This window comes from Osmia lignaria, chromosome 6 (genome assembly GCF_051020975.1).
Source record: "Osmia lignaria lignaria isolate PbOS001 chromosome 6, iyOsmLign1, whole genome shotgun sequence".
Classification (NCBI taxonomy): Eukaryota; Metazoa; Arthropoda; class Insecta; order Hymenoptera; family Megachilidae; genus Osmia; species Osmia lignaria.
This window is the reverse complement of record NC_135037.1, coordinates 5,577,393-5,602,200: the sequence shown is the minus strand read 5'-3', so window position 1 is coordinate 5,602,200 and position 24,808 is coordinate 5,577,393. Positions and strand designations below refer to the sequence as shown.

Genomic DNA, 24,808 nt, shown 5'->3' with positions numbered 1-24,808 from the left:
TGCTGCAGCACGCCTCTCTCGGGTACTGTAAAACCCTCTCGACCGCGGTTGTTTGACTTCCATTTTCGATTGTACCTAGCGCCCGTAGCCTGTCGCGCTGCGTTCGCTAAGTTTATCGCTCGTTTTATTGCCGATCGTAAGACGTCAACGATTCATGGTAAAAGCGCCGGTAAATAACGTAGTCGGCGCAAAAGCGAAGCTTCGGAGTCCTGTAACCCGCACGCTTACGCTGCCTTTCGCAGCCCGGCCCGCTTCATTTGTGGGAAAGTCAAGCCGGCCGACGTTACAGGAAATTGTAATTCACGGTAATCGATATCCGGATGAGGGGAGCGCGACGATAAACCCGGCCACGGCTGTAATCTCTGCGCCGTTGATGAATTATTCGAACGGGGCTTGCGTTATTTCGTTTTCGATGCTCTGCTAGGCTTGGCCAATTCGTGGCCGAGCATATCAAAGCTCTTCCTTAAGCTGAGCTTTGGGCAACGCTCGAGGGAAGTGACGTCAGAAGATATTTAGAATATTAACGAGAATAAACTTTGTTCGTTACTCGCGTGCTAATTGGCATAATGATTGCTTCGGACAATTATTATGCGCATTAAGATGATTGATAGAACCAATATTATGCCAATTAAGATGATTCGTAGAACCAACATTATTTTTAATTTTAACCAATTTATGAATTATGTAAGTACATACTTTGAGGCAGGTTTTCATCGGGCTTTAGCGAATCTCTATGTAGACTTATGCTTACCTGAAAATAAAAAAGAAAACAAGTTAGATTTAATGGCGAATTACAAAAATAAAAAGAATAAATATACAATTATAGAAATAAAAAGGATAGATGAGCCGTTTAATGCAAGAGTGGTGCAAGTCAATTTTTTGCCTCTTTAAATTAACACCACATTTCAAAAGCTTGATCATTATTTTGCTTTTTGCAAAAGTGATGTAAGCATGTTTTCTAAGTAAATAAGAACAGTCTATCTGAATGCTATGGAAATTATGTATACCCAAAAATTACATTACAAAAGAAAATTGTGTTAATATCACAAATTTGTTGTACACCATGAATTTTCCGTTGAAAATCTGCTGCAACGAAAGGATTAAATGAGGCTGACTCGTCGGGAGACGTTTTACATGAAACGTTCAACAATCTCGCGGTCTCTGCTGAATCACAGCGAAGCAGAAGATGAAGCATTCCCTTCGATAGGACAGAATCAGCGGGTTAAAGCGTACCCGAGCTGTCTTGATTCATCAGCGAACAGAGTCGAGAATAGCGAGGTCTGTTTGCAACTGGCACGACTGCTGCGCCAGTCGCGGCCAAGCACCAATAACACCAAGTTAATGATGTTTGGTTGACGGATTTATGAGGGCAGTGCATGCGGTGCACTGCTGGAGTAAAGGAGTCATTGCACGCGCTATAAAGATACGACCTCGGGCGATCCTTCGATCGTATCGCGGAAACCATTAGCCAGACCGCAAAAACGTCCCGGCGAATCGCCTACGTTTTCCTCTGACGTGCCAGGACACCGGGAAAATAAGATTGATGCGAGCGAACGATTGATAAGAAAGAAAATATTTGCCCCGCACGCTCCAAGAAGATTGCCTGCTGCCTCGTAAACACCGTCCAGAGGCTAGGATATATTTTTCTGCTCGTAAACACGGATCCTTAGGTGAAATAGAAAATATACGATCGATATGAAACTTAAATTCAAGAAATTCATATTTTTTTCTGTTATAAGATTCGCTATGTTTGCTTTTGAGATAAATTATTGTTTGTGAAGAATCTATTTTTATTTGAACACTTTAACAACAGAACTATCGATGTTCAATGTACATTGATTTTTAAATTGAGAATGAAATGAAAAAATAAATAGTTAAAGAGTGAAACATAAATCAGCCTAGTATTGAATATAAAAATACACAATAATTTTGAAATTTACAATGAAAGCTAAGAAACTCAAAAGAAGTGATAATACAAAAGATCAAATCTCCTCGAATCTATTGGAACAATCAATAAAATAAAAAGTCTGGTCAGTCCAGCTGACCATTACGTCATGCTATAACGATATTACGAGAGAAATAACGTCGGTGTTTCCTGTTGGTAGATAAAGGTTCGTTAAAAGCAACGAGGAAAAGTGGCGGAAAATCACAAAGGAGCAGAAGGAAGGGCAGGATTTTCGCAGCGTCCCAGAATACACGGCGACGATATACCTGGAAACACGTGCAAAAGCGACCGAGCACACCTTTATAAACGTCGCCGGTTAAAAGCGAACGAGAACAAGCAACAATGGAGCTTATCGTGGTGGCCCGTGAGCGGTCTAATCTCGTTCTGCCAATCGCGCGTCGGCTCGAGGGGGCTGCAACGCCACGATAAACAGAGTGGAACGCAAATCGTTGCCCTCGTTAGCATAACTCTGCGTTCGTCCTCTTACATTCTCGAGTGGTTTCCGCACTCGCGACGTGTATTACGCCGATCCATTCCCATTCGAGGCTGATTTCCGGAACGGCTACCCGTAACAACCCTTTGAAAGAACGTTCAACCGCGATCTTTTCCATTCGAAGCTTATGAATTTGGGAAAAAGATCGTTCAGAACCGTGTGGAAAAATTTTTCGCGACTGTAAGTTTAATTTTTATTTTCAGGAAACTACCCCCTACTCATTTATGATGAGTATAGATTGAAAATTTCATAATTAACCCATTGCACACCTAGGACCTAAAAAGGGTGAAGATAAGAGAATCTGTTAAATAAATTTTCTGATATTTTATATAGTTTTCTGTAGTATTAGAATGTACTAACGCGTGCAAGGTTAATAAAGATTTAAGTACAATAAATTATCTGAAATGTAAAAATATTATTTATTTCTTCTCAAAATATTCATGCGAATTCCATTTTTGAATATATGAGACTGTGAGGCCCAAGGTATAATTTTAATTTAGGTGTGCATCGTGTAGTTAATAATTAATTGCCTCTTAAACTATAATAAAATAGTCGTATAATTATAACCAGATTTAGCTTTCTTATTAATAATAAAATGATGTCAGTGGTTCAATTTCGCTACTCACTGTACACTCGTCTAATATTACACTACGTGTAATAACCCCTATTAACCTAGTGCCATAAAAGGGACAAAGAGGCCAACGATAGTAATTGAAACAGGATACCATAATACGATCGCATCACCTTGTCCCTAATAAACCTGAGCATGAAAAATCAGATTACATATCATCCTTCGATCACCGGTATCTGTATTCAAACGAGCTAAGGCGACGAGCTAAGCTGCCAAAGGGCAAATACGTGTCGCCTATCGACTCGTCTCTCGGGTCCATTTTCTGCCCGCCCGCTGGGTGAACATCTTGCAAGCTGGTAATGTAACTCCATACGCGATATCGTCGTTACGACTAATCGACGCTTTGTAGGATAATGTCAATAAAATTATTCTAAATCGAGTAATTCGTATCGCGCGTTATGGAGTAAAATTCCTGAGGTCATCATGAAAATTATTAACCCTCTAACCTTCTTCCAAATAACAAGAGAAAATCTGAGAGCACGCGATGCACCGAAACAAAGGTAGAGAACAATAAGGTAAAGAAAAATAGGATAAAGATTGCAGGATCCACGTGAGGTAGACGTTACGAGCAAGCCAATTTATTTAATGATGACGCGTTTAGCAATAATAAGAATGCCAGGAGCCCGGAGATATTTTCCCGCGTGAGCAGCGCTCGCGAACGCCACCACGTGTGCAACACGTGCGCAGAGTGCACACACTCGGCTGTGCCAGATCGTTATTGTATAGGTAAACTCGTGGTCGAAGCGGTACGAGCATCAAGGTGAGCAAATTGCTCCGACGAAGAATCGCGATGAGAATAACGTTGTTTCGTGATACAAAAGGAGGAGAGGGGAATCCGCTCGCGGATGCGTTAGGGGAGGTCGACGAGTCCTTCTTCTTGGTGGATTTTTATCAAAGAACGCGAAGCAGCACGGGAAAGGGGAATAAAAAAAAAAAAAAAGGAATAAACAATTGCGAAGCTCCAGGAGCCGTGAACTGCAAGGTGATTTACCGGCGGTTTCAAGGCGAGCAAATTGCTTTTGCCGCGAGCTCGTACGAGTTTCTCGAAGACGCGCACGGATAATGATTCCTTCTTTCTTTTTCTACGAACCATCTCGAGAGCAGACCTTGGCAATGAGATTGATCCGATCTGGACGGCGTGTTATTAATTTGTACCGCAAGATTTACGGCTAACGTACACCGGGAATAGATAATGGCATCGGGATTAATGACGCGGATAACGCACTTTTTGTTTCTACTCCAGCAAAACCATCAATTATTTTGTACGCGACTGTAAAAATGAATCAGGTGAATCGTATATCAGTGTACACTCGCGATCAGATCAGGATTCTACAGGGGAAATGGTAGTTTCCGCCCTTCCCCAAAGGCTTCCTCTCCCGTTCGCATCCCCCGGGAAAATGACAATGCAGCGAAGGGAGATGGCCTCCTACCACTAGCGTATAAACGTTTTCGCGGGAAAATTTCAATCAGTATTTAATTTGTTATTTTTACTTTTCAGTTATGCACTGAATTTTATAAAAATCATATTTTGTTTCTGAATCGCTTTTAATATTATTATCGTTAAAATTACAATTTAGAGATTTCTTGCTTATTCTATATCACCATTTTTAACTTTGCTATTTCTAATAATACACAAATCTCTACAGTGTTATACAAGAGCAAAATTTAATATTCAACGTAAATAGAAATTCTGTTTTACTCATTTTGTAATGTTTGAATTCCAAATAAAAAATAAAAATAAAATAGTATGAAAACCTACAAAAATTTTGAAGAAAACATTACTAATTTTCATCTTTATTACCATAGAACCCGAAAATGCATTATCAATCAACAAATGAAGTAATAGAAATTTTAATTCAAAATGAAAAAAAATTCTTAATTAATTCCTTTCAGTTATTAGATCACATTAGATTTATGATGACTATCACCGATGACCCCCCACTGGCATTCAACGTGTTAACATTCAATCGTTCCATTACGCGAAACAACGAGGGTCTCTCATAAACATTCAGGAAGTAAAATCCATCTAATAAATCGTACTCGAACGATCAATGTGATAATTCACCGTCGATAGATGCACAATTGTGTATCAACGACGATGCATGGGTTGCATGCACCAAGAGGAGAGAGACTGCATTACGAGTTGACGCCTGATCCGGGCAACGTGCCGGCCACGACATTGCGCGCGTGCTATGAATAGTTAGAGCCAAGTTAGCACTGATTATCGTGGTGTTTGAGCGTCTACTATAGACCGGCGACGTTACAGGGCATGGCGCTGAAATTTTCTGATCAGAGACGGCCCTGTACGAACAGCTAATATTAGAATCGAGCGCATACCGGCGTTTCTGACTCTGTTCTTTGTTGGTCACGCATCTGTGCCACGAACAGGCGATTGTGAATTCGTCGAGGGCAAAGGTCAGAATCGTACCGACCAGTCAGTTGGTTAACGAGCCTTCTTCCTTTCCAAGTGATTTAAAATCTGTTCCGAGGAGGGTACCGTCGTTCACCGTGTAAACCCGATTAAATGAAAATTAACCGTGGAACAAACTAATGCATCAGGATGATAGATGATAGGTTTAATAAAAAATATTTAACCCTTTCAGTGTTCACTGAAATATTAAAAGGTGGTAGAAGAATGTCTACCATTTCTATCTACTAGTTTTATAATTTTATGTTATTTCTGGTACAGAATTATTGATTTTCAAATTGCAATTAGAGATTGATATAAGAGATAAAAATAGAGTGAATAATAACAACATATCAAAACCAGAAATATGAAATAACCAATTTTCCATGACTTATTTATGTATTTTTTTAATTAATTATCAATCCTGAACAAGTTGTTCTATCGTTAAATATCAGCTACTAAGATATATAACCTGTGATTAAATCATTTATTTTTTCGGATTCCACCTATTGGTTTCGAGATAAGGTAATTAAAGAGTAGTAAACGTTTTATCGTATTACAGTAAAAACTGGAATCTTTTTATGTGACGTTTCACGTTTGAGTCAGTCTTTAAACGAGATCAGATTAAACAAGGTGCTTAAAGTGGGTTTAATTAATGACTGTAAGAAGGTCGTAGTAATTTATCAACGCGAAGCAGATTCACATTACAGGCTGGTGCAACCTGATATGATGAACAACAGATGGTTGCAATTGGATCTTAGATCGGGCATACTGTAACTCGAAAAAACCGATGATGCAATGAGAGCGATATCAGCATATGCAAATAACTAATCAAATTAAAGTACACCTGTTTTCACGCTTCAGAAGTTTTTGAAACATTTTTGATTTATTAAAAAAACAAAATTCATGGTAAAGAACTAAAATTTCAAATTTTTATTCACCCCAAATTTATGATTAATAATTTTAAAGCATTAATAGCTCTATATAATTTTGATTAAAAATGTGAACATTTTAAAATGCTAATAAATTGTGCCAACGCAATGCTTTAAGAGATGAGAATATTTAAAGTTGTTCGTTCGCGATAAGAGTTTTATAATTCTGAGGTCATCAGACTTTACGGTAAACAAACTATAATTTATTCCTTATGTTAGATGACGATATCGTAATTAATTAGTAATAATGTTTGCCTAGTTGTGTGCCAATTGAAACGAAGTCACGGGATGTTATGTTTGTTCAGATTACTTTGGACAATCGTGTATACGTAAAATTAATCACCATCGGAAAAGTACAACGATTTATCAACCGAAGGGTGATTTGTTCGAGGTTAGCTCGATTCAATACGATGAACAACGGATCGGCATGATTGGATTTGGGTCAAGGAGAAACCTGATAGAGCGACTGCAATCACGGCGTGCCAAACGTTTGGCATCGTTTGCATTGATCACGCGACAACACCAAGGAACTATGTACGATCAATACAAAAGAACGACATAGTAGATCTAACCTTCTATCTTTGTACCAATACGACTGATATCATTTCTTAACTCTTTACAATCCAAATTATTTATATTTGCAAAAATGTATTATTTGTATCAAGATTAATTTTTCAATTTTATAATATTTCTTCAAAGACTAGACTTTACTTTGAGGGACACAAAATTATTAATTTTATTTTATATATTCTAATAGTATTCGACGAGAAAATTTCAAAAATCCAAGTTTTAACTCTAGGAATTTATAAGTTAAGGTCAGGTTAGTTTGACGCCATATTAATTTCTACCCATAATTCATCCAATATGTCAGGTTAGGTTACCAATCAGATTATAGATAGAAATCAATATGGCGTCAAACTAACCTTAAAATATTATTTTTATAAATATTATTTTTCTAATATACAAATCTGAGATTAATAATGCAGTATGCATCTCATAAGTCCAGGTCGCAACTGACCCACGCTCCACGTTTTATTATTCAAGGCATAATAAAACGTTCTAATCCTCCAGCAAAGCTCATCAATTTTTTCCATCAAATTTCCTCGCTCTCTGACAGCGTAATTCATTTGAAAAGCAAAGAATCTTGCTGCGAGATTGCCTGTTGTGCGGCGAGTAATTCTAATGGCAGAACAATGGGGAACAATCAGGATTTCAACGATGTGAAACAGCACGCACGCGCGTCTTGGAAATGCCAAGAGGCTCGACGAGGATGAAGACGAAGAGATTAGGCGAGAATAGAGAGAACACAGGCATCCACACTCAATCGAAGGCGACTCTAATTACCAATGGGGCCTACAGAGCAACGGCATGGTAATGCAATCTGGTTCGTGTGCTCTCGTTAACAATTACCTGTACAAGGAGAGTTAATGCAGCCCATGATTACGGTTATAATTAGTGCCGAGAGGTATAGAAAGACCGATGGCAAGGGGAACGGAGAGAAGGGATAGAGAAAGTGATAGGAAAGGGTAGGGCTCGGTACAAGCCTCGGATAATGAGTTTGCGAGAGCAGCAAACGGGCCTAGCAACTTCTGATTCTCTGCCAGGCATAAGCTCCTAACCAACCAACCTCGATCAACCGGTCTTCCGCTCCTTTAGTCGCGTCAATGCCGATAATTAGTCATAGGGTGGTTTACGAGCCAAGCCGGCTAATTCGCCAGAGGTACCCCTCGATTTTTCCTCCTCCACGCTGATTTTTACCGACGATTCGTCATCCCTGCGGGTTTACAATTGCAAAAATTAAGCTTCTCGAGCAGGTACACGCTTGCAACGAGATTGAAGCAGAGTACAAATGAGGACAACTTCATTTGGCTCGAATAGATGCATGTGGGTAAATATCATTCAGACTGGGTCTCGATTTATGAGCAAATTAGGGAAATGAAATTTAACCCTTTCAAAAAGGATAATTAACTTTGTTAATTTAGAATGTTTCTACTATTCATTTCAGCAACTGAATGTTAGAATAATAATATAAATAAACGAAGATTTTGCAAACCCTTCATGAACATTTAATGAAGTCATGTTTAGTAATTATCAAGATTATTTTCATATGTTTACTATACTTTGCCCATGTTATCTATATCCGAGTAACATCTTAAACATATCATTTATCGTCGTATAATAACACGCCGAGGAGCATGCAATTTTCCTTCGTTTATCAAATAAATTGCAACGAAAATCTTTCCATTTAATAGACGCAATTCTCGAAGTCGATTAATCTTGATTTCGCGCGATTCGTCACATTCATTTGAACCTCAATTACCCCCTGCTACCATGGCGAAACGAATCGATGAGGTCTCGATCCACGGTATAATAATTAGACCGATGGTGTGTAATGAACGAAGCGGAATAGAGCTGATATTACTTGCAGGTAGATCGTCTGATCAATGGTGGTCTAAGAAAATTTTCAATAAATGTTTACCTTATCCTTTTTGTACTCAATCATTGAATGTATACCACTAAAATATATCAATAAATAAAAGAAAATATATGACGTTCAAATTCATATGATTTATCATTATAATTTTTCAAACTTATTATAGAACAATATTATTCCACCAGAACAGAATGGGTCAATCCTTAAATCCTTCTACTTTGACAAATTACATGAAAAAAGCCATGACTTTTACCGTCACGTGGAAACGTCCCCATAGTAAGATCACCCGAATTGCGACAACATCTTAAAATGAACATCTATTTCCGATAATGCGTCTCAATTGACAAGTTCTACACCCTGACCGTTCGTCAATGTTCTCCCTGGGCGATAGTAGACGTGGGTAGACGTGCGTCGAAGAGACAGTTAGAGAAACCGATGGAAAGTCTAGGGTAGGGGCGTTATTGTTCTTCAAAACAATTTAAACTTTAATTACTTCGGTGAACTGCAGAAACGGCGTTGCGACAGTCTCACTGTTTGCCATCGTAAAATTAATTGGCTTTCCCTCCCAGCCCTCTTTCTGTCCTTCGACCACGCTCGTACGATTCTCTCTTTCTCTCTCTCTTCTCCCCCTGTGTACCCGCAGCTTTCTCTTCTCGTTCCATCCACCTTTCCTTTCTCCTGGACTGCCAGTCTCCTTTCCTACACCCCCCTTTTCCTCGTGAACCAATTGGTACGTTGCTAGCAAAGAGAAGCGGAGAGATCGAACCGTTTTCCCCGACGTTCCGAGCGTTATTCCGATGCAATTAGCGGCCCTAGCTGTCTATCACGTTCCGGCTGCAGCCGACCGGATATATCCGAATATCCGTGGCTGCAATTCAACCGTTTCGTGAAATTCGATCGCGACAAACCGACAACGATGAAAACGCGAAACATCGAATGCTTTTCGATAGCTTCGTGAAAAGAAATTATTAATTGATCGTTATTTGGATTGACGTAATTAGAATTTCTATCGGAGGGTAAATGAGTTTTCTCGTAGATTAAACCCCGTTCGCTTCCAAGAATGTATATGCAGGGTGTCCCATGTCTGGTAGTACAACTAAATAGGGGATGATTTTATAAACAAAAATTAGTCGAAAAAAAGAATAAATTTTTTTGTTTGAACTTTTTAAAAAAATGTTTTTTTTATGTGTAAATTAAGGATGCAACTTTTTATTTGTTCTTTCCAATTTGAAAAAAATTCCAATTCCTAATCCATGATGGTGGTTTTCAACCCTTAAATGAAAGAATTAGCACGTATAAAAAAATACGTGTCTAATATTTTTTTATGTACTATAACATAACACAGGATGGAGAAAATGAGTAAGGTGCACCTCAGATGAATTTTTCAATTCAATTTCCTCGAAAATGAAAACTCAAATGAAAAAAATTTTTTCTTCTTTTTTTGGCTTACTTTTGCTAATAGAATCACACCCTACTCGATTGTACTAATCGACCTAAGACACCCTTTATACATTCTTGAAAAATAGATACTGGTGTGAAGGATGTCGTATTAAAATAAATTAACTATATTAAATAGTAAATATGCATTTAAAGCGATCTTCGCATCAGCCATCGTACGATTTTATTTTCTCTTCCGGGTAAAGGTAAAAGAAGCCTCTAACAGAGATTTACCAAGCATTCCCGTCCGCTCATCGCATTATCGTAACGTTTTAAGCGTTCCCTGGAATTCCACTTTAAAAACCGAGTATACCGGTGCAACGGAGTCTACATCGTTCAGGGAGTCGATAGAACGGAGTAGACGAGAATGGAGGAGGAACAAAAGGTGGAAAACGAGCGGGCGAGGAAAGAAGAAAAGAACGGAGGAAGAAAATAAAAAGCGTTCGCGTTATGTATCCGCGAGCCGCATCGCGCCACGCCCGCGGAAATAAAATTCTTTTCCCTCTTCTCTCGTCTCTCGTAGTAGTCTCATCTCATCTGGAGGCTGCGCGCTTGTTGATATTCATTTGGAACGTCACTTCTAGCCGTGGTAAGCAGCCGGGTACTTGCAGAGGAGGCTGCGTTTGCCGGAAACGATTCAGTCTTCCCCGTTTTCTCCTTCAACCCCGAATCCGCCCCACGGCGTCCGCTTTTCCACGACGAGCGCAGCCGTAATGCCAGCGGCCAATGCTCGCGAAAGGCTGACTCAGGCACCGCCGTATGGCCGGGACGGTGCATCGATCGCCTTCTCTGCTGCACCTTCTTGCTTCAACCCCTTCCTCCTCCTCCTTCTTCTTATTCTTCTGCTTCGCGCAACCTTACCTACCACCCATCCGCTTCGCCACTTTTCTCGCTCCCACCTCCACCTCCTCCACCTGTCATCCTCTGTTTCTTCGCTATACCATCCTTATCCCACTCGTTCTCTTATATACTACCTTCAACCAACCCCATCGTCATCCCCTTTTGCTCGCGCCTTACGTAGTATTGCCGGGAAAGGCGAGACGAGGGGTTGGGGTTGCGCAAGAATACCCGATTTGACGATGTTATATCGGAGACGATGCTGGCGCAATAAAGGTTAGAACAGCGGTGTAATTGAGAAGCCGGGAGTGCGGTCGGGAATACGAGAAATTGAAAGAGTACAATCGATCGGGAACGAACACGATGTATAGACGGGGAGATCTGTATGTTTCGGGAATATTGAAGGAGGAAGAGAACTTGCTATAACCCGACGACGACTGTGCAACCATGCTTTTTCAGTAAAATATTCATGAACGAATCTTGTGATTCAATTAGGCTCGAGTCGGTCGCGACGATCGACGTAGCAAAGAAAGTGGTCGGAGAAAAAGTAAAGGAAATGAAAGTTGACTGTGATATCGATTTAACCTCTCAAAGCGATTGTATCGAGAAAGTCGAATACAAAAGTTAGCGGAAAATTAATAACAGCGTTCTCGCGTCGAAACTAAAAATTGTCTATAGCAAATGAATTAGTATTTTCAAAATTTTGCCACTATTTTTCTAAATTATCTCCTAACATATTTACATAAATAGAATTTTACTATATTATATTATGTTGTATACATACGTAGTATGGAATAGATTTTCACCTGCACTCACTACACACTACTGCTTTTGAAAATTTGCGCTTACCTGAAAACAAAAGAGATACAAAAAATTAGATTTAATGAATTTTTTAAACGAACAAAGCATGTATAAATTATTCATTTAAAAGTGAATTGAACAAACTTGTTGAACAAGTTAATTGTCAGAAAACGCGAACGTACAAGAAGTTTCAAGATTTTATCTTTCTAACTTCCCTCTTTAAAAACAAGAAAGGATAAAGGATTTCAAAGAGAAGAAACACAATGATGGTGCATGAAAGAGATACGGAATACGGCTCTCAGAATTCTCAGCCACAACTGCCTCAGTTACTGCGGCAAAATATGCAGAAACGACAAGCACCTAGGGGTGGAGAGAGATGAGAGTTGGTTAGAGGGAGGATTTTAAAGTGCTGGAAAGGCTGACGTCGAACGCCACCGCTTCGTTTAATGATTATTTTATGCGAGCAATGGTAACACTTTCCTAACATTTAGTTAATGGCTTTTCGAAGAGAACCAGAAAAAGAAAAAAAAAAGGGAATCAATTATCTTTCTATCCATCTAATGATACTGAAGGCCAATAATCTAAGTTCCCCTCGAGATAGAAAAAATAAAATCTAGGTTTCACTCCAGTTCCTGATAAATCAACTTGCATTATCGTATTCTAAAAGGTTCGACTTTAAAAAAAGTGCTATCCGCGCATAAGTCGCCCACTATAAATAAATTCTTCAATGCGATATAAATTGCAAATCAACTTCATACGATTACACGATTGCATTTAACATATATTCAAGTTTATTTCCGCGTACGCTGTTATTATTATATAAATGACAATTGAAATAGCTCGTCTATAATCAGCACACGCGTAAGTGTTTGAGTCACGCCCCGCATGGATTAACGATTAAACAGAAACAGAGAAGCAAGAGTACACAGATAATAAAAAAAAAAAAAAATGAACGTTTAATTTATCTTCCAACGATAAACCTGTACAGAGTAACATTAGCCTGTTAGCTAAAGCAAATACGTTCCAGAACTCGCACCGTTGGATGCATTGCGAATTGTGCATTGTGAGTCAGCCCACGTACGAGTATGTTATTTTCTAACGAGGAAAGACAGCTTAAACGCATCGATCCAACTTGTAAAACAGCTCTATCGTTAAACTCCTTCATTCTATGGCAATGAAAGGCCATTCATCGCAATTATCATCATGAAACCGCACACAAGTTATTCTAGGAAACTCGATGCGCAGTTAAACTCAACTGAAACAACCTTAAAGAAACGTTTTTCACGCGTTCAAGAAAATTGCCATTCGCGTCAAAACAGACTTACACGAATGTGTTATTCATTCCTCATTAACACAATGCGAATTAGATGTATTATTTTAGAACAATATTTTCAATTGATATACTGGAAATAAAATAAAATTAAAATATATTTTGTTCCACCTATTTTGATTGTAATCAAGAAAATACCTTGAAAATTATGATATAATTTTTAATTGCCAAATGATGATTTTATTTAGCCATTTTAATCAAGCTTCAACCCTTGAACAGCGAAGTCTGGGTCAATCGTGACCCAAACTTACAAAACGTATACAAATATGGTTTAATGTACTGGAAGAATTGAGGCTCTCTCCATGGTCCGCCAATCCGATGGCTAAAATTCAAATTGACACAGCATAAGCGTTACTTCGCTATATTTCTTTGTCATCGAATGATGTGAATGGAGGACAGTCGATACGCAACAACCTAATAACGCGATAAAACGATGAACTTAAAGTGCAAGCAGTAATGTCGAGGTTAATCGTACTCTACCTATGCGAACCGCCCACCTGGGTATAGCGTGCCACCAGCAGATAGCTATGATGAAGAGAGTCAGTCACTTTGCCAATTAAACGAGCTTTGAAGTTAGCTACCGTGATTGATCTCGTTGAGAAGTTGCTCGTTTTCAACGACACCGTGGTCGTGATGTTTCGTCTAGCGCTTCGATGACTCTCCTGGTAATCGAGTCAACGTGTGAAAGCTAAACGTGTAACACACACGCCTCGATAATGGAGTTACCGGAATGCGTAATTACATCTTTGCCGGATCGTAAATAGCGAATAAATTGCTGAAAACCTGTTTCCCTGCGTTTCGAAGCTACCGATCGATCATTTACTCCGGTAAGATGCAATTAATGGGATATCTTATCCATCGTATCGTTCTCGATCCCGATTTATTCACACCGAACACTGGCCGTAAAAGTACATTTTTTTAGATTTTAATTTTAATCTTCCTGGCATTAAATCGAAGAAACAATGACTATGATCGCGTAAAATTAATTGTTTAATTAATTAAAAATAAGTGTATCGTATTATTCGTTTAATTTTCAGGGTCCAACATCGAATACGACGAAGGCGTATAAATTGTTAAAATGGTCGTAGATCTTCGCGGTGTGGTTATAGAGACAAGAGATCCGTTTAAAGTTTGATAGATCGATACTCTGGTAAATGTTTGTTGAGCGAAGTTCGATGTCGAAACTGAATATAGATATCGTGAATATTTTAATGCGACGATATGTCACGATACGTGCCTTTAGCTTTAATCGACCCGTCCAGTACATAAATTCTGACGTTTGAATAAATCAAAAAACGTTACCGATGCTCGTAACAATACACCGGGGACTAACGTTGCTCGAACGCGATAATAAAAAAAGTTCCAATATCTCGGGAAATGTATATACATTGCAAAAAATGATTGGCATTTTCCATACATATGCATTCGGATATCCATCTGAATAGAACCCGTCAACGATAGTTTGATGTATTCCGTATTTGCGTGGAGAAAAAATAGAATAATTAATTCGTCTTGTTAATACATCATGGAATAATGTTTACGTGACATTTATTTTAAAATAAATACGAATCTTTGGTCGAATATTTGAATTGAACAAAATGTTATTAACTGTGTTCAGATATTAATCATTTGATGAGTATTTACGGATAGCTAAACAGGAGTTAATATTACATAATTCTAAAAATAAAATAATATTACAAATTATCGAATAATTGAAGTTAACTTTTCTTTTCTTCACTTCTTGTTACATGTTTGATGAAGAAAGCTATCTAATCCTAAATTGAGAAAATGTAAATGATCACTGTTTGAATCAACGGATAATTATCTTCATATATAATTAAAATCTGTCAAAATCGTGATTGGAAATTAAATTGGCTATGCATGTACATGTACACGGAGATGAAAAAATTATTTAAAAAGTTTTAATTTCCGCAGAGAAGATGTTAGTATTGAATGAGAGCGTGAGAAAAATATTTCTCGCGATTTAATTATTTTTCAGAAATACTATTTCCATTTACCAACACACCGAATCAATATAAATGGAATATCAAAACTCGGTATATTGTAAAAACTGCAATATTTTCTCGCTGCATATGCCAAGAGGGATCAACGAAAGCAAATGTGTATTTTTCTCGATTTTATTCCATCGATATTGAAGATTAATTTTAACGCCAGTGAAAGGTATAACAAACATTCCAATCACAACTTTTCAATATAAAACATATTCTTTATTCCTGGAATTTCTTTTGAAAAAATCCAATGTACCTAGTAAAATAACGTCACATGTTATCTAATGTCAAAAAATTCAGCATTTTTGCACTAAATGAACGTAAAATTAAAAATGTAAGATTTTGAAGATATCACAAATTAATCTCATTATAAGGCGGATTTCAATTATCTTTTCAACCCTGTCTGCGTCAAATAAAACTGCTTTTTTTTTCGAATCATCCCCTCGACGAAAGGGGTCTCGTTTCCAGCAGATCACTTCGAAGATCAACGTGCACGCAAAAGGTGCGTCAGAAAAGCATCGCAGAAGCATCGTCATAAGCGATTCCCCGATGCGTATCCGGATCAGTGAACTTGCAGCCACTCGGCGAAAGAACGGATGCATATAGATTCACGGCGAACGAACGAGCGAATAGACAGACGGAGTATTCGATAGATGTACGTAATAGAATAATGCCTAACCTGCTGTTAAATCACTCGTTTATGTCGTCTCCTACCTGCCCTTGAGTGAAATCGCGGCCATTGTGTTCGCTCCGCGCCGGGGAGCACGCGAGAGGACTTCCCTCCACCTTTCTTTGCTCACAAACTCCCGTTTCAGCTTTTCCGCAAAATCGCCCGGAGCCTGGCACCGATTCTAAATCAACCTCGCATTCTTTCCTACGCACCCTTTTATACGTAAAACGTGTATTCGTACGGCGGGTAGGTATGCGCTTGTAACCCGGAACAAAGCACCGAGGTAGAAATATCACTCGCTGTATCTTTATGATTTATGCTTTACTTCTTCGATATGGTGAGAGTACATGTGAAACATTCCATGGAGGGGTTGTAGAAAAATGGTAAGAGTTGATTTTATCATTGTTTAACCCTCGAATAATTTTCACCGAGTCAATTCAAATGCAAGCCTTTGATATATTGGGAAAATATTATTAATATAAAATTTAGAATTATTTTTCTAGTATGAATAAATCTACCCAAGTGGGTTTAAATTACCTATTATGATTCCCAATTAACGTTACTAATAAGAAAAAAACCGGTTATGCAAAATTAAACATCAAATCATCCGCATTAACGAGTACCTAACTATCTGCACTTTATGCAGGAAGAGTTTGATTAAAAAGTAGCTAATAATAAAAAGCTTGGCAACAACTGCTGTCCCGGGCAGGGCTTCGTAATTCACGCGATTCAATATCAACGAGACGCTGGCCGGTTAGCGTAAAAGGGAAAAAAAGAAAATAAGTTTGCAAGCGGTATAAAGCTCTCTGGTTGGATACATAACGTTCCAGGATTAATGCTATAAAGAAATCTCGAGCGGCGCGCCGCTCCGAGTGGATGCCAGAGGCGAAGCACGAAAACACTCGTATATTCCCGGTACATTCTCTGTTTACGGGCTGTTAACTGCGTGCGACCGTCTCGAGTTACATCAATAAACACGTACATAGATGCGCGCGCACGTGCAGCAACCAGGGGGGAAGTGACGTGAAAGGTGGAAGATGTTGAGGGGGTGGGTGGGTGGGTGGACGCGGGTATTCGACGAGGGGGGTAGGGTCAGAGAGGGAGGGAGAGAGAGGTGAATGCAGTGACTGCAAGGGTGCAAAACAACTAGAAACACTGGAACGTTTTATTATTATTCACCGTCTCGTCTTACGTCAATAAATATTTATTGACGGTAACGCGCATGCGCGGCCTATGCACAATGTGCATCGAAATGCATCCGCATAATCGTCGATGCAGATCAGTGGCAGGCGCAAGCGAAGCTAGTCGCTTCGTCTCCCCCCACCCTTGCACCTCTTCACCCTTTTGTTTTCAATCGCACTATTCAAGCTGGTGCGCTCGTCTATCTATCTCGCTCTCTCCCTTAACGTTCCTTGGTATCCACGCGAAACCTCAGTGTAAGGGACTAATTGGATTTCGCCCTCCTCGCCACGCTAATGACCGTATTCCATTTCCGCGGTTCGACCCAGTCGACGCGGTGCATCTTGTTGCACGATCTTCCAATGAGAATCGCATTACACCAGTGTACACGACCGAGAGATCGTGTTTCGTTCAAGCGACTCCACGCTACGATTGCTTCGAAAGCCCGTTCGTATACAGAGGACCATTCGCGATCTCTCATCCCGTAACTTCGAAATTAATCTTCCGTGTAGGAGTTTCTTTTGCATAATTTACCTACGTGCCTCTTACACGCTTTAACAGACCGGAACATACCGTGTCGCGTGTTCTATTCTATATAAATAGGAATTAATGATTTTTTTCTGTTTAACTCTTGGACGGCGGACCACAGAGAGAGCCCCAATTTTAATTTAATTTTTGTACTTCATAGTAATTTTATTTTATAAATTCGACACTGTTATTTTAGAAATTATCCTACTAATATATAAAACTCTTTTGTTTAAAAATTACATATTTAATTACATATTTTTGTAAGTTTGGGTCCAGGGTTAATTGAGAGTGTTATCAAATAATTTTGCAGCTATGGATAAAGTACTATATAATAATAGATATTATATTTTTAATTAAATTTAAAATTAATTTTTAAATCAAATGAATTTATAAAAAGATATTGAACCTTATGTTCACCTTGGAAAACGATATAAATTTTACTCTAAAGAGGAAAAAATCGAAGGTTCTTATTAGACGAAAATAGTTCCAGTAGTATAATTCAATAATGCTGTGGATACAAGTTTCTCATTGATCGAGTGGAACATACTCCGTGCAATGTCGACTCCACGATGCAGTAACCATTATCGACGCGACCTGGCGCAGTCGACGTACACATGGGTGACATTACCGTCGGTCAATCGACGTATCCTACCGCATTTTCCCCAAATCGTGGATATAAGTCAAAAGCAACATCGATAACTTTAACGTGGCTAAACCGCATCAAATTTTCAACGTTGCAAAATCCACCATCCAATACGTAACGATCTAATAATTCACACCAAACCGACTCGTTAATAATTCACCTAACATAATATCAAATAAAGGAAAATAAAAAGTAACAGACCTATCATAGGAACGTACTGCATGAAAAATTGAACGTATTAAAGCGCAGTGTATCGTACATGCTCCATTAGAATGTATCTGTTTTGTTAGCCGTATAAAACTGTTCCGCAGTAACGGAACACAATAATTCACGACAAATACTGTGCTCACGTACGGCTCCATGGAATCCGTCCATTTAGAGAAATTTTGAAAACCGGTACCGTTTTTCCCCTCGGTTCGAATGAAGCACGGCTTTCGTGCTAAACAGTCGCCGAGCGAAATAGCTGGGAAAAAAATTTCCCCGAGGGAAAAAACTGTATTATTTTTAATTAAAAAGAACTGGAGCGCTTTTTTCCCCATCAGTCGGAGGAAGAATGTGTTGGTGCAACAGCGCGTACGTGTATTCGCATTGAATAGCGAAAGCACCGATGGATTCTACCGCCGCCACATGAATGCACTTTGACGGTACGCGTGTCGAAACGTTACGTTTATTTCGCGATACGTGTGCGCGTGTATCGTGGTAGGAAATACCTGGGCTAAAACGTGGCTGGGAAATGCAGTGAATTTAAAAACGTGCATTTTAAGGTTCTACGACAGGGTAAGTTTTGTATAGGAGCCATATACGAGATCACACTCAGCCTATGCAAAGAAAGAAAAAAAAAATATGCAAATGCACCCAGACAGCATTTCCGCGAATTTCCACCAGACGATTTCTCCTCGGTTAAACAAACAACAAACAAAACTGTAAATCGACCATTTTCTATCTACCGTTTGTTTATAATCTATCGAATAATTGTCTTCTGTCGTTTTACATTGTATTTTGTTTATTACTATTTATAAGACAAGAAATCTTTGAACCTTGTTGAAGTGCAAAATACGAGCATATAAATTAGTTTAAAATATGTGAAACTGTCGCGTGTATATCAGTAGAACTTACAGAAATTCTGGCAACGTGTAGAACAGTTATAAAACACACCTACGTTACAAACTGCACGATGTCACTGAAACGACTGTTACAGTTATGAAACACTTATTATAAGTGTTAGTCATATGACTGTCGCCGAACTAATAATAACATCAATTTCTAAGCAATAGCAGATTATCTTCAACTCTTCCAAGCTGTTTATTTTCTGCTCATTGTATATTCATTGGAAAACAGCTTCTATTATTGAAGTAACTAGTCATTCTTCAGAGATAAATAAATTCCTTTTCTGCTTACTAACAATTTAGAACAATAGCTTGGCCTAGTTGCATAGTGCACTTGCGATCAAATTAGATTTTCTTAGGAAAACTTTTGATATCCCGAATTCTCACCCTGGCCCATAGACTGTTTGGAGTTCTGGAGTTCTGCAGTTCTGAGGTTTCTGGCCCTTGCCGTGGGCCTCCTCTTCCCCGGACTCCCACCTTCCCCCTTAGGCGTCCCGGAGGAGAATGACGGGTGTAGGGGTAAGGCCCAAACGTATAACGACCCCCCACCACTTGCGCGTAAACGTTCACGCGGGAAAATTTGAACTATTTTTTAACTTTATACTAAATTCAATTAAAAATTATATTTTGCTTCTAAATTAGATTTAATATTAATATCATCAAAATTAAGATTTGAAGAATTCCTGCTTCCTCTGCATCACCTTTTTTCCTAGAAAAGTCAATAACCTACTGCCACGATTCGATAAACAATTATTCTTATTATTATTATCATTCCTTTAAAATCTACAGTGTCACCGTTGAAAGCAAACAACGAAGTGTTTTCGTGACTGGCCATAAAGCTCGTCTCCACCGCGATAATTAATTCCGAAATCTTACAAAACTTTCTACCGACACGCTCGCTCGTTCGAACGCCACGTCTGTTTCGAACAGGGTGACAATGAGGCCGTCGTAAATTTCACCGGCACGAAATTATTTGTCGAAAGATTTAAAATACTCGGTCGTATCACGCACCGTTGGGTGTTGCGTGACACGGCCAAAGCGATCGGTGAAAGTCGCTACCCACCGAGGAGGATCAACAAAAGCGCGAATCGCGAACGGAATCAGAGGCTGGCGTTGGTGAACGGATAAATTTCACGAAACGCTCGTGGAACGATAAAACGTGAGAAATTTACGCGTACCAGTGTTATTGAAGACTTGGCACCGGTCGCGGAAATATTTTTCATTCTACGGCCACGCGTTTCTATGATCTTTATACGCGCGGTTATTGAGAGCGACGATGACAGTCACTTTCAGGAATGCTTGCATTAACACCGACGCCGATGAAAACACCCTTTTGTACGCCTGTTTCACGGCAAAATACACACCAGCACCGTGGAAACATTCAACCGAGGATCACAATTGTTTTCATTATTAGCGAATCGATATAACTGAAGAGTTCTACCAAAGTCGAAAATTGTCTGCTTTTTATTATTTAGGAAGAATAATCAGTGAATTGTAGACAAATAATGAAATTCTAAACAAGATTTAATATTAACACGTTGAATATCGCGAGGGTCACTGATGACCGGCATCGCAAATTACTCGAATAATTAATATTATTTTGAACACTATTGCTATTATATTAATAATGTAAGATAGTAAATTGAAAACTTGATATTTGAAATTAAAAAATTAACTATTCCTATTCTTAATAATTAGTCTTATGACGAATGCCTACGGTATTCAATTAATTACTACGGTAATCAACGTGTTAAATTTGATATAGAATTAGTACGACTACAGCTGTAAGGAGATTTTTCGATTCATAATCATGAAAACCGTGCATCGATGCTTTCAAAATACTTGACAAAGCACGACAATAAATGCAATACAATTTCGTGGATAAAATTCAAAGCTTTTTTCTCGGATATCGCGCATTCTCCACACGAATAAACGCAGCCACGATCTCTCTCTCTCTCTGTATAGAAAAAGAAAAAAACGAAAAAAAAAAAACGAGAGGACCTGTTCAGATGCATCGGTCCGTTGATTACACGCGATCCCCGAAAAATCTGAAACGAGAACCAGCGTGCAATGTTGCAGCAAAACCAGACGAAAAAGAGGCGGATGATCAATGTTCGCGGCGCCAAAATGCACACATTCACGCTCCTGTCTCCATCCCGTCGACCACACACGTCACTCCTTTGTACGCTTTTCCCGATCCATCGTTTCTGCCCGGTTTTCCATCCAGGTTTCAGCAATAACCGTGTGCCTAGTTGAAACGTGACGGCTACACGTGACGTAAATACGTGTTCCATGCAATGGAGCGCATCCATCGCATGCGTATGCACGTGAACACGCGTCTACACATGTTTGTGCATCGTTGTTGAACCCGCCCCTCTACGTGCGCGGTACATGTGGTGACACTTGCCTTGCCTCTGCATCATATGGCAGTCGTTACACTCTCTTACACAACAGCGTGGTCGCCGTATTTTTCTTATTCGTATATTTCTCAAAGAAACACGTGACAGTGTTATAAACATTCAGGATATACAGTTGAATGCAATGTAGATTTCTTTTAAAATGAAGAGTAAATGTAAGAGGAGGATTCAGCATCAGTTGGTCTTTAATTTTGGGAAAATTCAAGAAGATTTTAAGGACAGCCTAGAATCTCCTTAAAGTCTTTTAATTTTCATATTTTTCTAATTATCCAAACTTTACCTCCTCTCTTTTTTCACTAATTATTTTATTATACAAAAGAGGCGTTGGTCACTAATTACTTATCATGGCAGTCAACGTGTTAATTAATAGAAATCTAAATTACACATGATCATTTAGGTACAGTACTGAGCATGGTGGCTTCCCTAAAGAAAATGGCGAAGTCCCCTCCCCTGTGCTTTCTCGAATTAACCTCCACCTCTAGGTAGGCTTTTTCAGGGTCTCGGATTTTCAAATTTTCGGCCTTCTTCGTAAACCGTCCATTTTCCCTAGAAAAGCCTACTTTGCTCGATACTGTACATAACAGTGTTGAAATACGTACTTTACGATAAAGTCACACGGGGAATCGATTGGGTCATTTTTAACTGTTTCACGGTCGACATGCGTTAAAATGCCTCGAAGAGTGGTTTCCCCTGATTTCCGAGAATGTGTACAAGTTGCGGCAAGTGCAACTCCTGGTTCGTTCTTCCGCGAGGGTGTAACCGTACGCGCCGAAGCATTAATCGCGACCTCACGCTTGCCATGTTATTCACGGAGATTTATCGTCGACGATTTTACGCGATGGTAAATGATCAAGCGATGCGTTTGCAAGATTCTAACGCGGCTAGTTCCTATTCAAACGTCAACTTCCGAGGCCAATCCATTTATTTCTTTTCCTTTTCTACCGATAGTAAAACGAGACTTCCTTTGAGCCTGAATATTATGTTTAAGAATTTCATGGTCAAGACTGACTGATCCATTTAAAATGGTATGATACAAGCTATCACTTAAAATTTATAACTTTATTCTTCTCAAAAGTAGATAACACTGTCTCGTATTACTACCTCAATTTCTATTAAATATAGATAAGTAAAAATTTAATAAAATCTAAAATGTAGATATGGAAAATGAAGGCTAGTACCCTCTAACGATGTCTATGTTTGGAAATTTTTAGAAAGGCTGTTTCAACCACAAGCATTACTTTTTTAACGCTCTGTATAAAGGTCCCACGTATACATATTAGCAGCGTAGGTGTACATGTTCACGTGAGGTACAAGCCAGGCCGACCTTGCATCCACCCTCGCCCACCGACAAAGCCGATCTGCCTATTGATTACGGGGACGCACACTTGCCAATTTATCCGTAGGCAGAAAACAACACGCTCGCGTGCCTGTACGTGACAATGGGAAAGCAGGAAAGCCCGATTTCATGCAATCAATGAGTACCGGCGGCGGCAGCGTCGACGGCGACGCCGAGACCGCCACGGATTAATCCGGCTTTACGACGTATTTTTTTGTTCACCCTATCTCTCCTGTTCCTCGTTCGATTCCTCTGCTGCTCTCCTTCTTTCTCTCCTGACACCCTCTTCTCGCCTAGACAGGCAACCTACTCGCTTCGAATCGTTTCTCGTCGTCAACCCGGTTACCGCCCTTCTACACAAAACCATCCCCCCCGTCCCAACGAAGCCAGTTCACTCGCGTCGAAATATTCTGTCGAGAGAAAAAAGCACTTAAAAGGCGAATCGCAAAGTCGGTTCGTCGCGCCAATTACTTTCGAGACGATTGTCGTTTTCTCCCGATCCTTTTCGTGTTTCCCTTGCCTCGATTCCTTTTTTCCGACACGAACGCGGATATTTTCCGCTCAATGCTCGCCCTTCTCTCGAGCAATTATCACGAAACTGCGTCGCCGCGTCACCCTAAAAATATCACCCTCCACCTTCTCCACTCTCTACGTTCGATAAACATTTAAACGTCGCATCGACGAACAATGCGTTTCACCATTTTCCCGCACCGATTGTAACAACCTGAGCCCACGCGATGTAATTAACCCTTTGTTAACCCTTCTATAATGAAATGAAACTTTCAAGCTATTCGTTGAAAATTAATTATAATTCAATGCAATTGTCAGAAAAAAATTAATGTTAATATTTTTATATTTGTATTGTAATTTACTTTGCACACACCTTTGATATTTTCTTTCTCAAAGGGGGTAGATTCTTGCACGAAAGGTAAATGTTTCTTCAAGGTTGCATGTGAAAAATCTGTTCTACTGAATCGTGAAAAAAATATCATGGATGAAGGAATGAATATCCGATATGAAAGCAAACGTGGCGTTTATGTTCCCATCACGCCTCTCGACACATTAAATAGAATTTGAACCTACTATGAGAACGGATCGTGATCGTACCGCGACTACATGTGTGCCATAAATCAAGTCTGAAAGCAAAATGCGTTACAACTCGTGCAGCAAATGTGAATTTAATCGCGTAATTTCAGAGCTTGCTCTAGAATATGTTGAAGACATAATCGAACCATTTTCGCAGCTACAACACATCTATGTGTACAAAATTACTAGCTGTCGCTAGTTCCAGATGATGTTTTAGCAAAATGCTAATGTAATTATTATTGCTTTCAAATGTAACATATGCACAATTATTGTGTTAACAATTGTGTACTGCTCGAATACCTTTCCCCAACTTTTATCGAATAAATTATTGAAATAATCAGGGCCAACCCTGGGCCTAGGGTGCCCCAAAGTCTAGGGCCCCCATAAGACGATTTTGCGTCTAAGAATGCAAGAAGAGTAATGTTTACTTGAATATTAATCGATGTAAATGCAAAACTAAATTAGTTATACAAGCTCTAATGTTAATTTTATAAATTTTATTTGAGCTACTTTTTCATGTCAATGTGTGCTCGCCTCGAACCCCCGAAATCTCAGGGCCGGCCCTGGAAATAATTTAAATAAATTAC

The 24,808-nt window shown here is 39.2% G+C and overlaps 1 protein-coding gene across 7 annotated transcripts in view; it reads right to left on the bottom strand.

Annotated features, from left to right (window-relative positions):
- Positions 1–24,808, bottom strand: part of LOC117601432 (uncharacterized) — a 255,838-nt gene that overhangs the window by 214,739 nt on the left and 16,291 nt on the right. Inside the window, exon 2 of one of the 7 annotated variants that reach the window (XM_034318150.2) lies at positions 697–751. The exons of the other annotated variants lie outside the window; for them this stretch is intronic. Within the exon in view, the coding sequence (XP_034174041.1) occupies positions 697–714 (18 nt within the window). The 5' untranslated portion in view covers positions 715–751. The remainder of the gene's footprint in view (positions 1–696; positions 752–24,808) is intronic. 7 annotated transcript variants of the gene reach the window in all.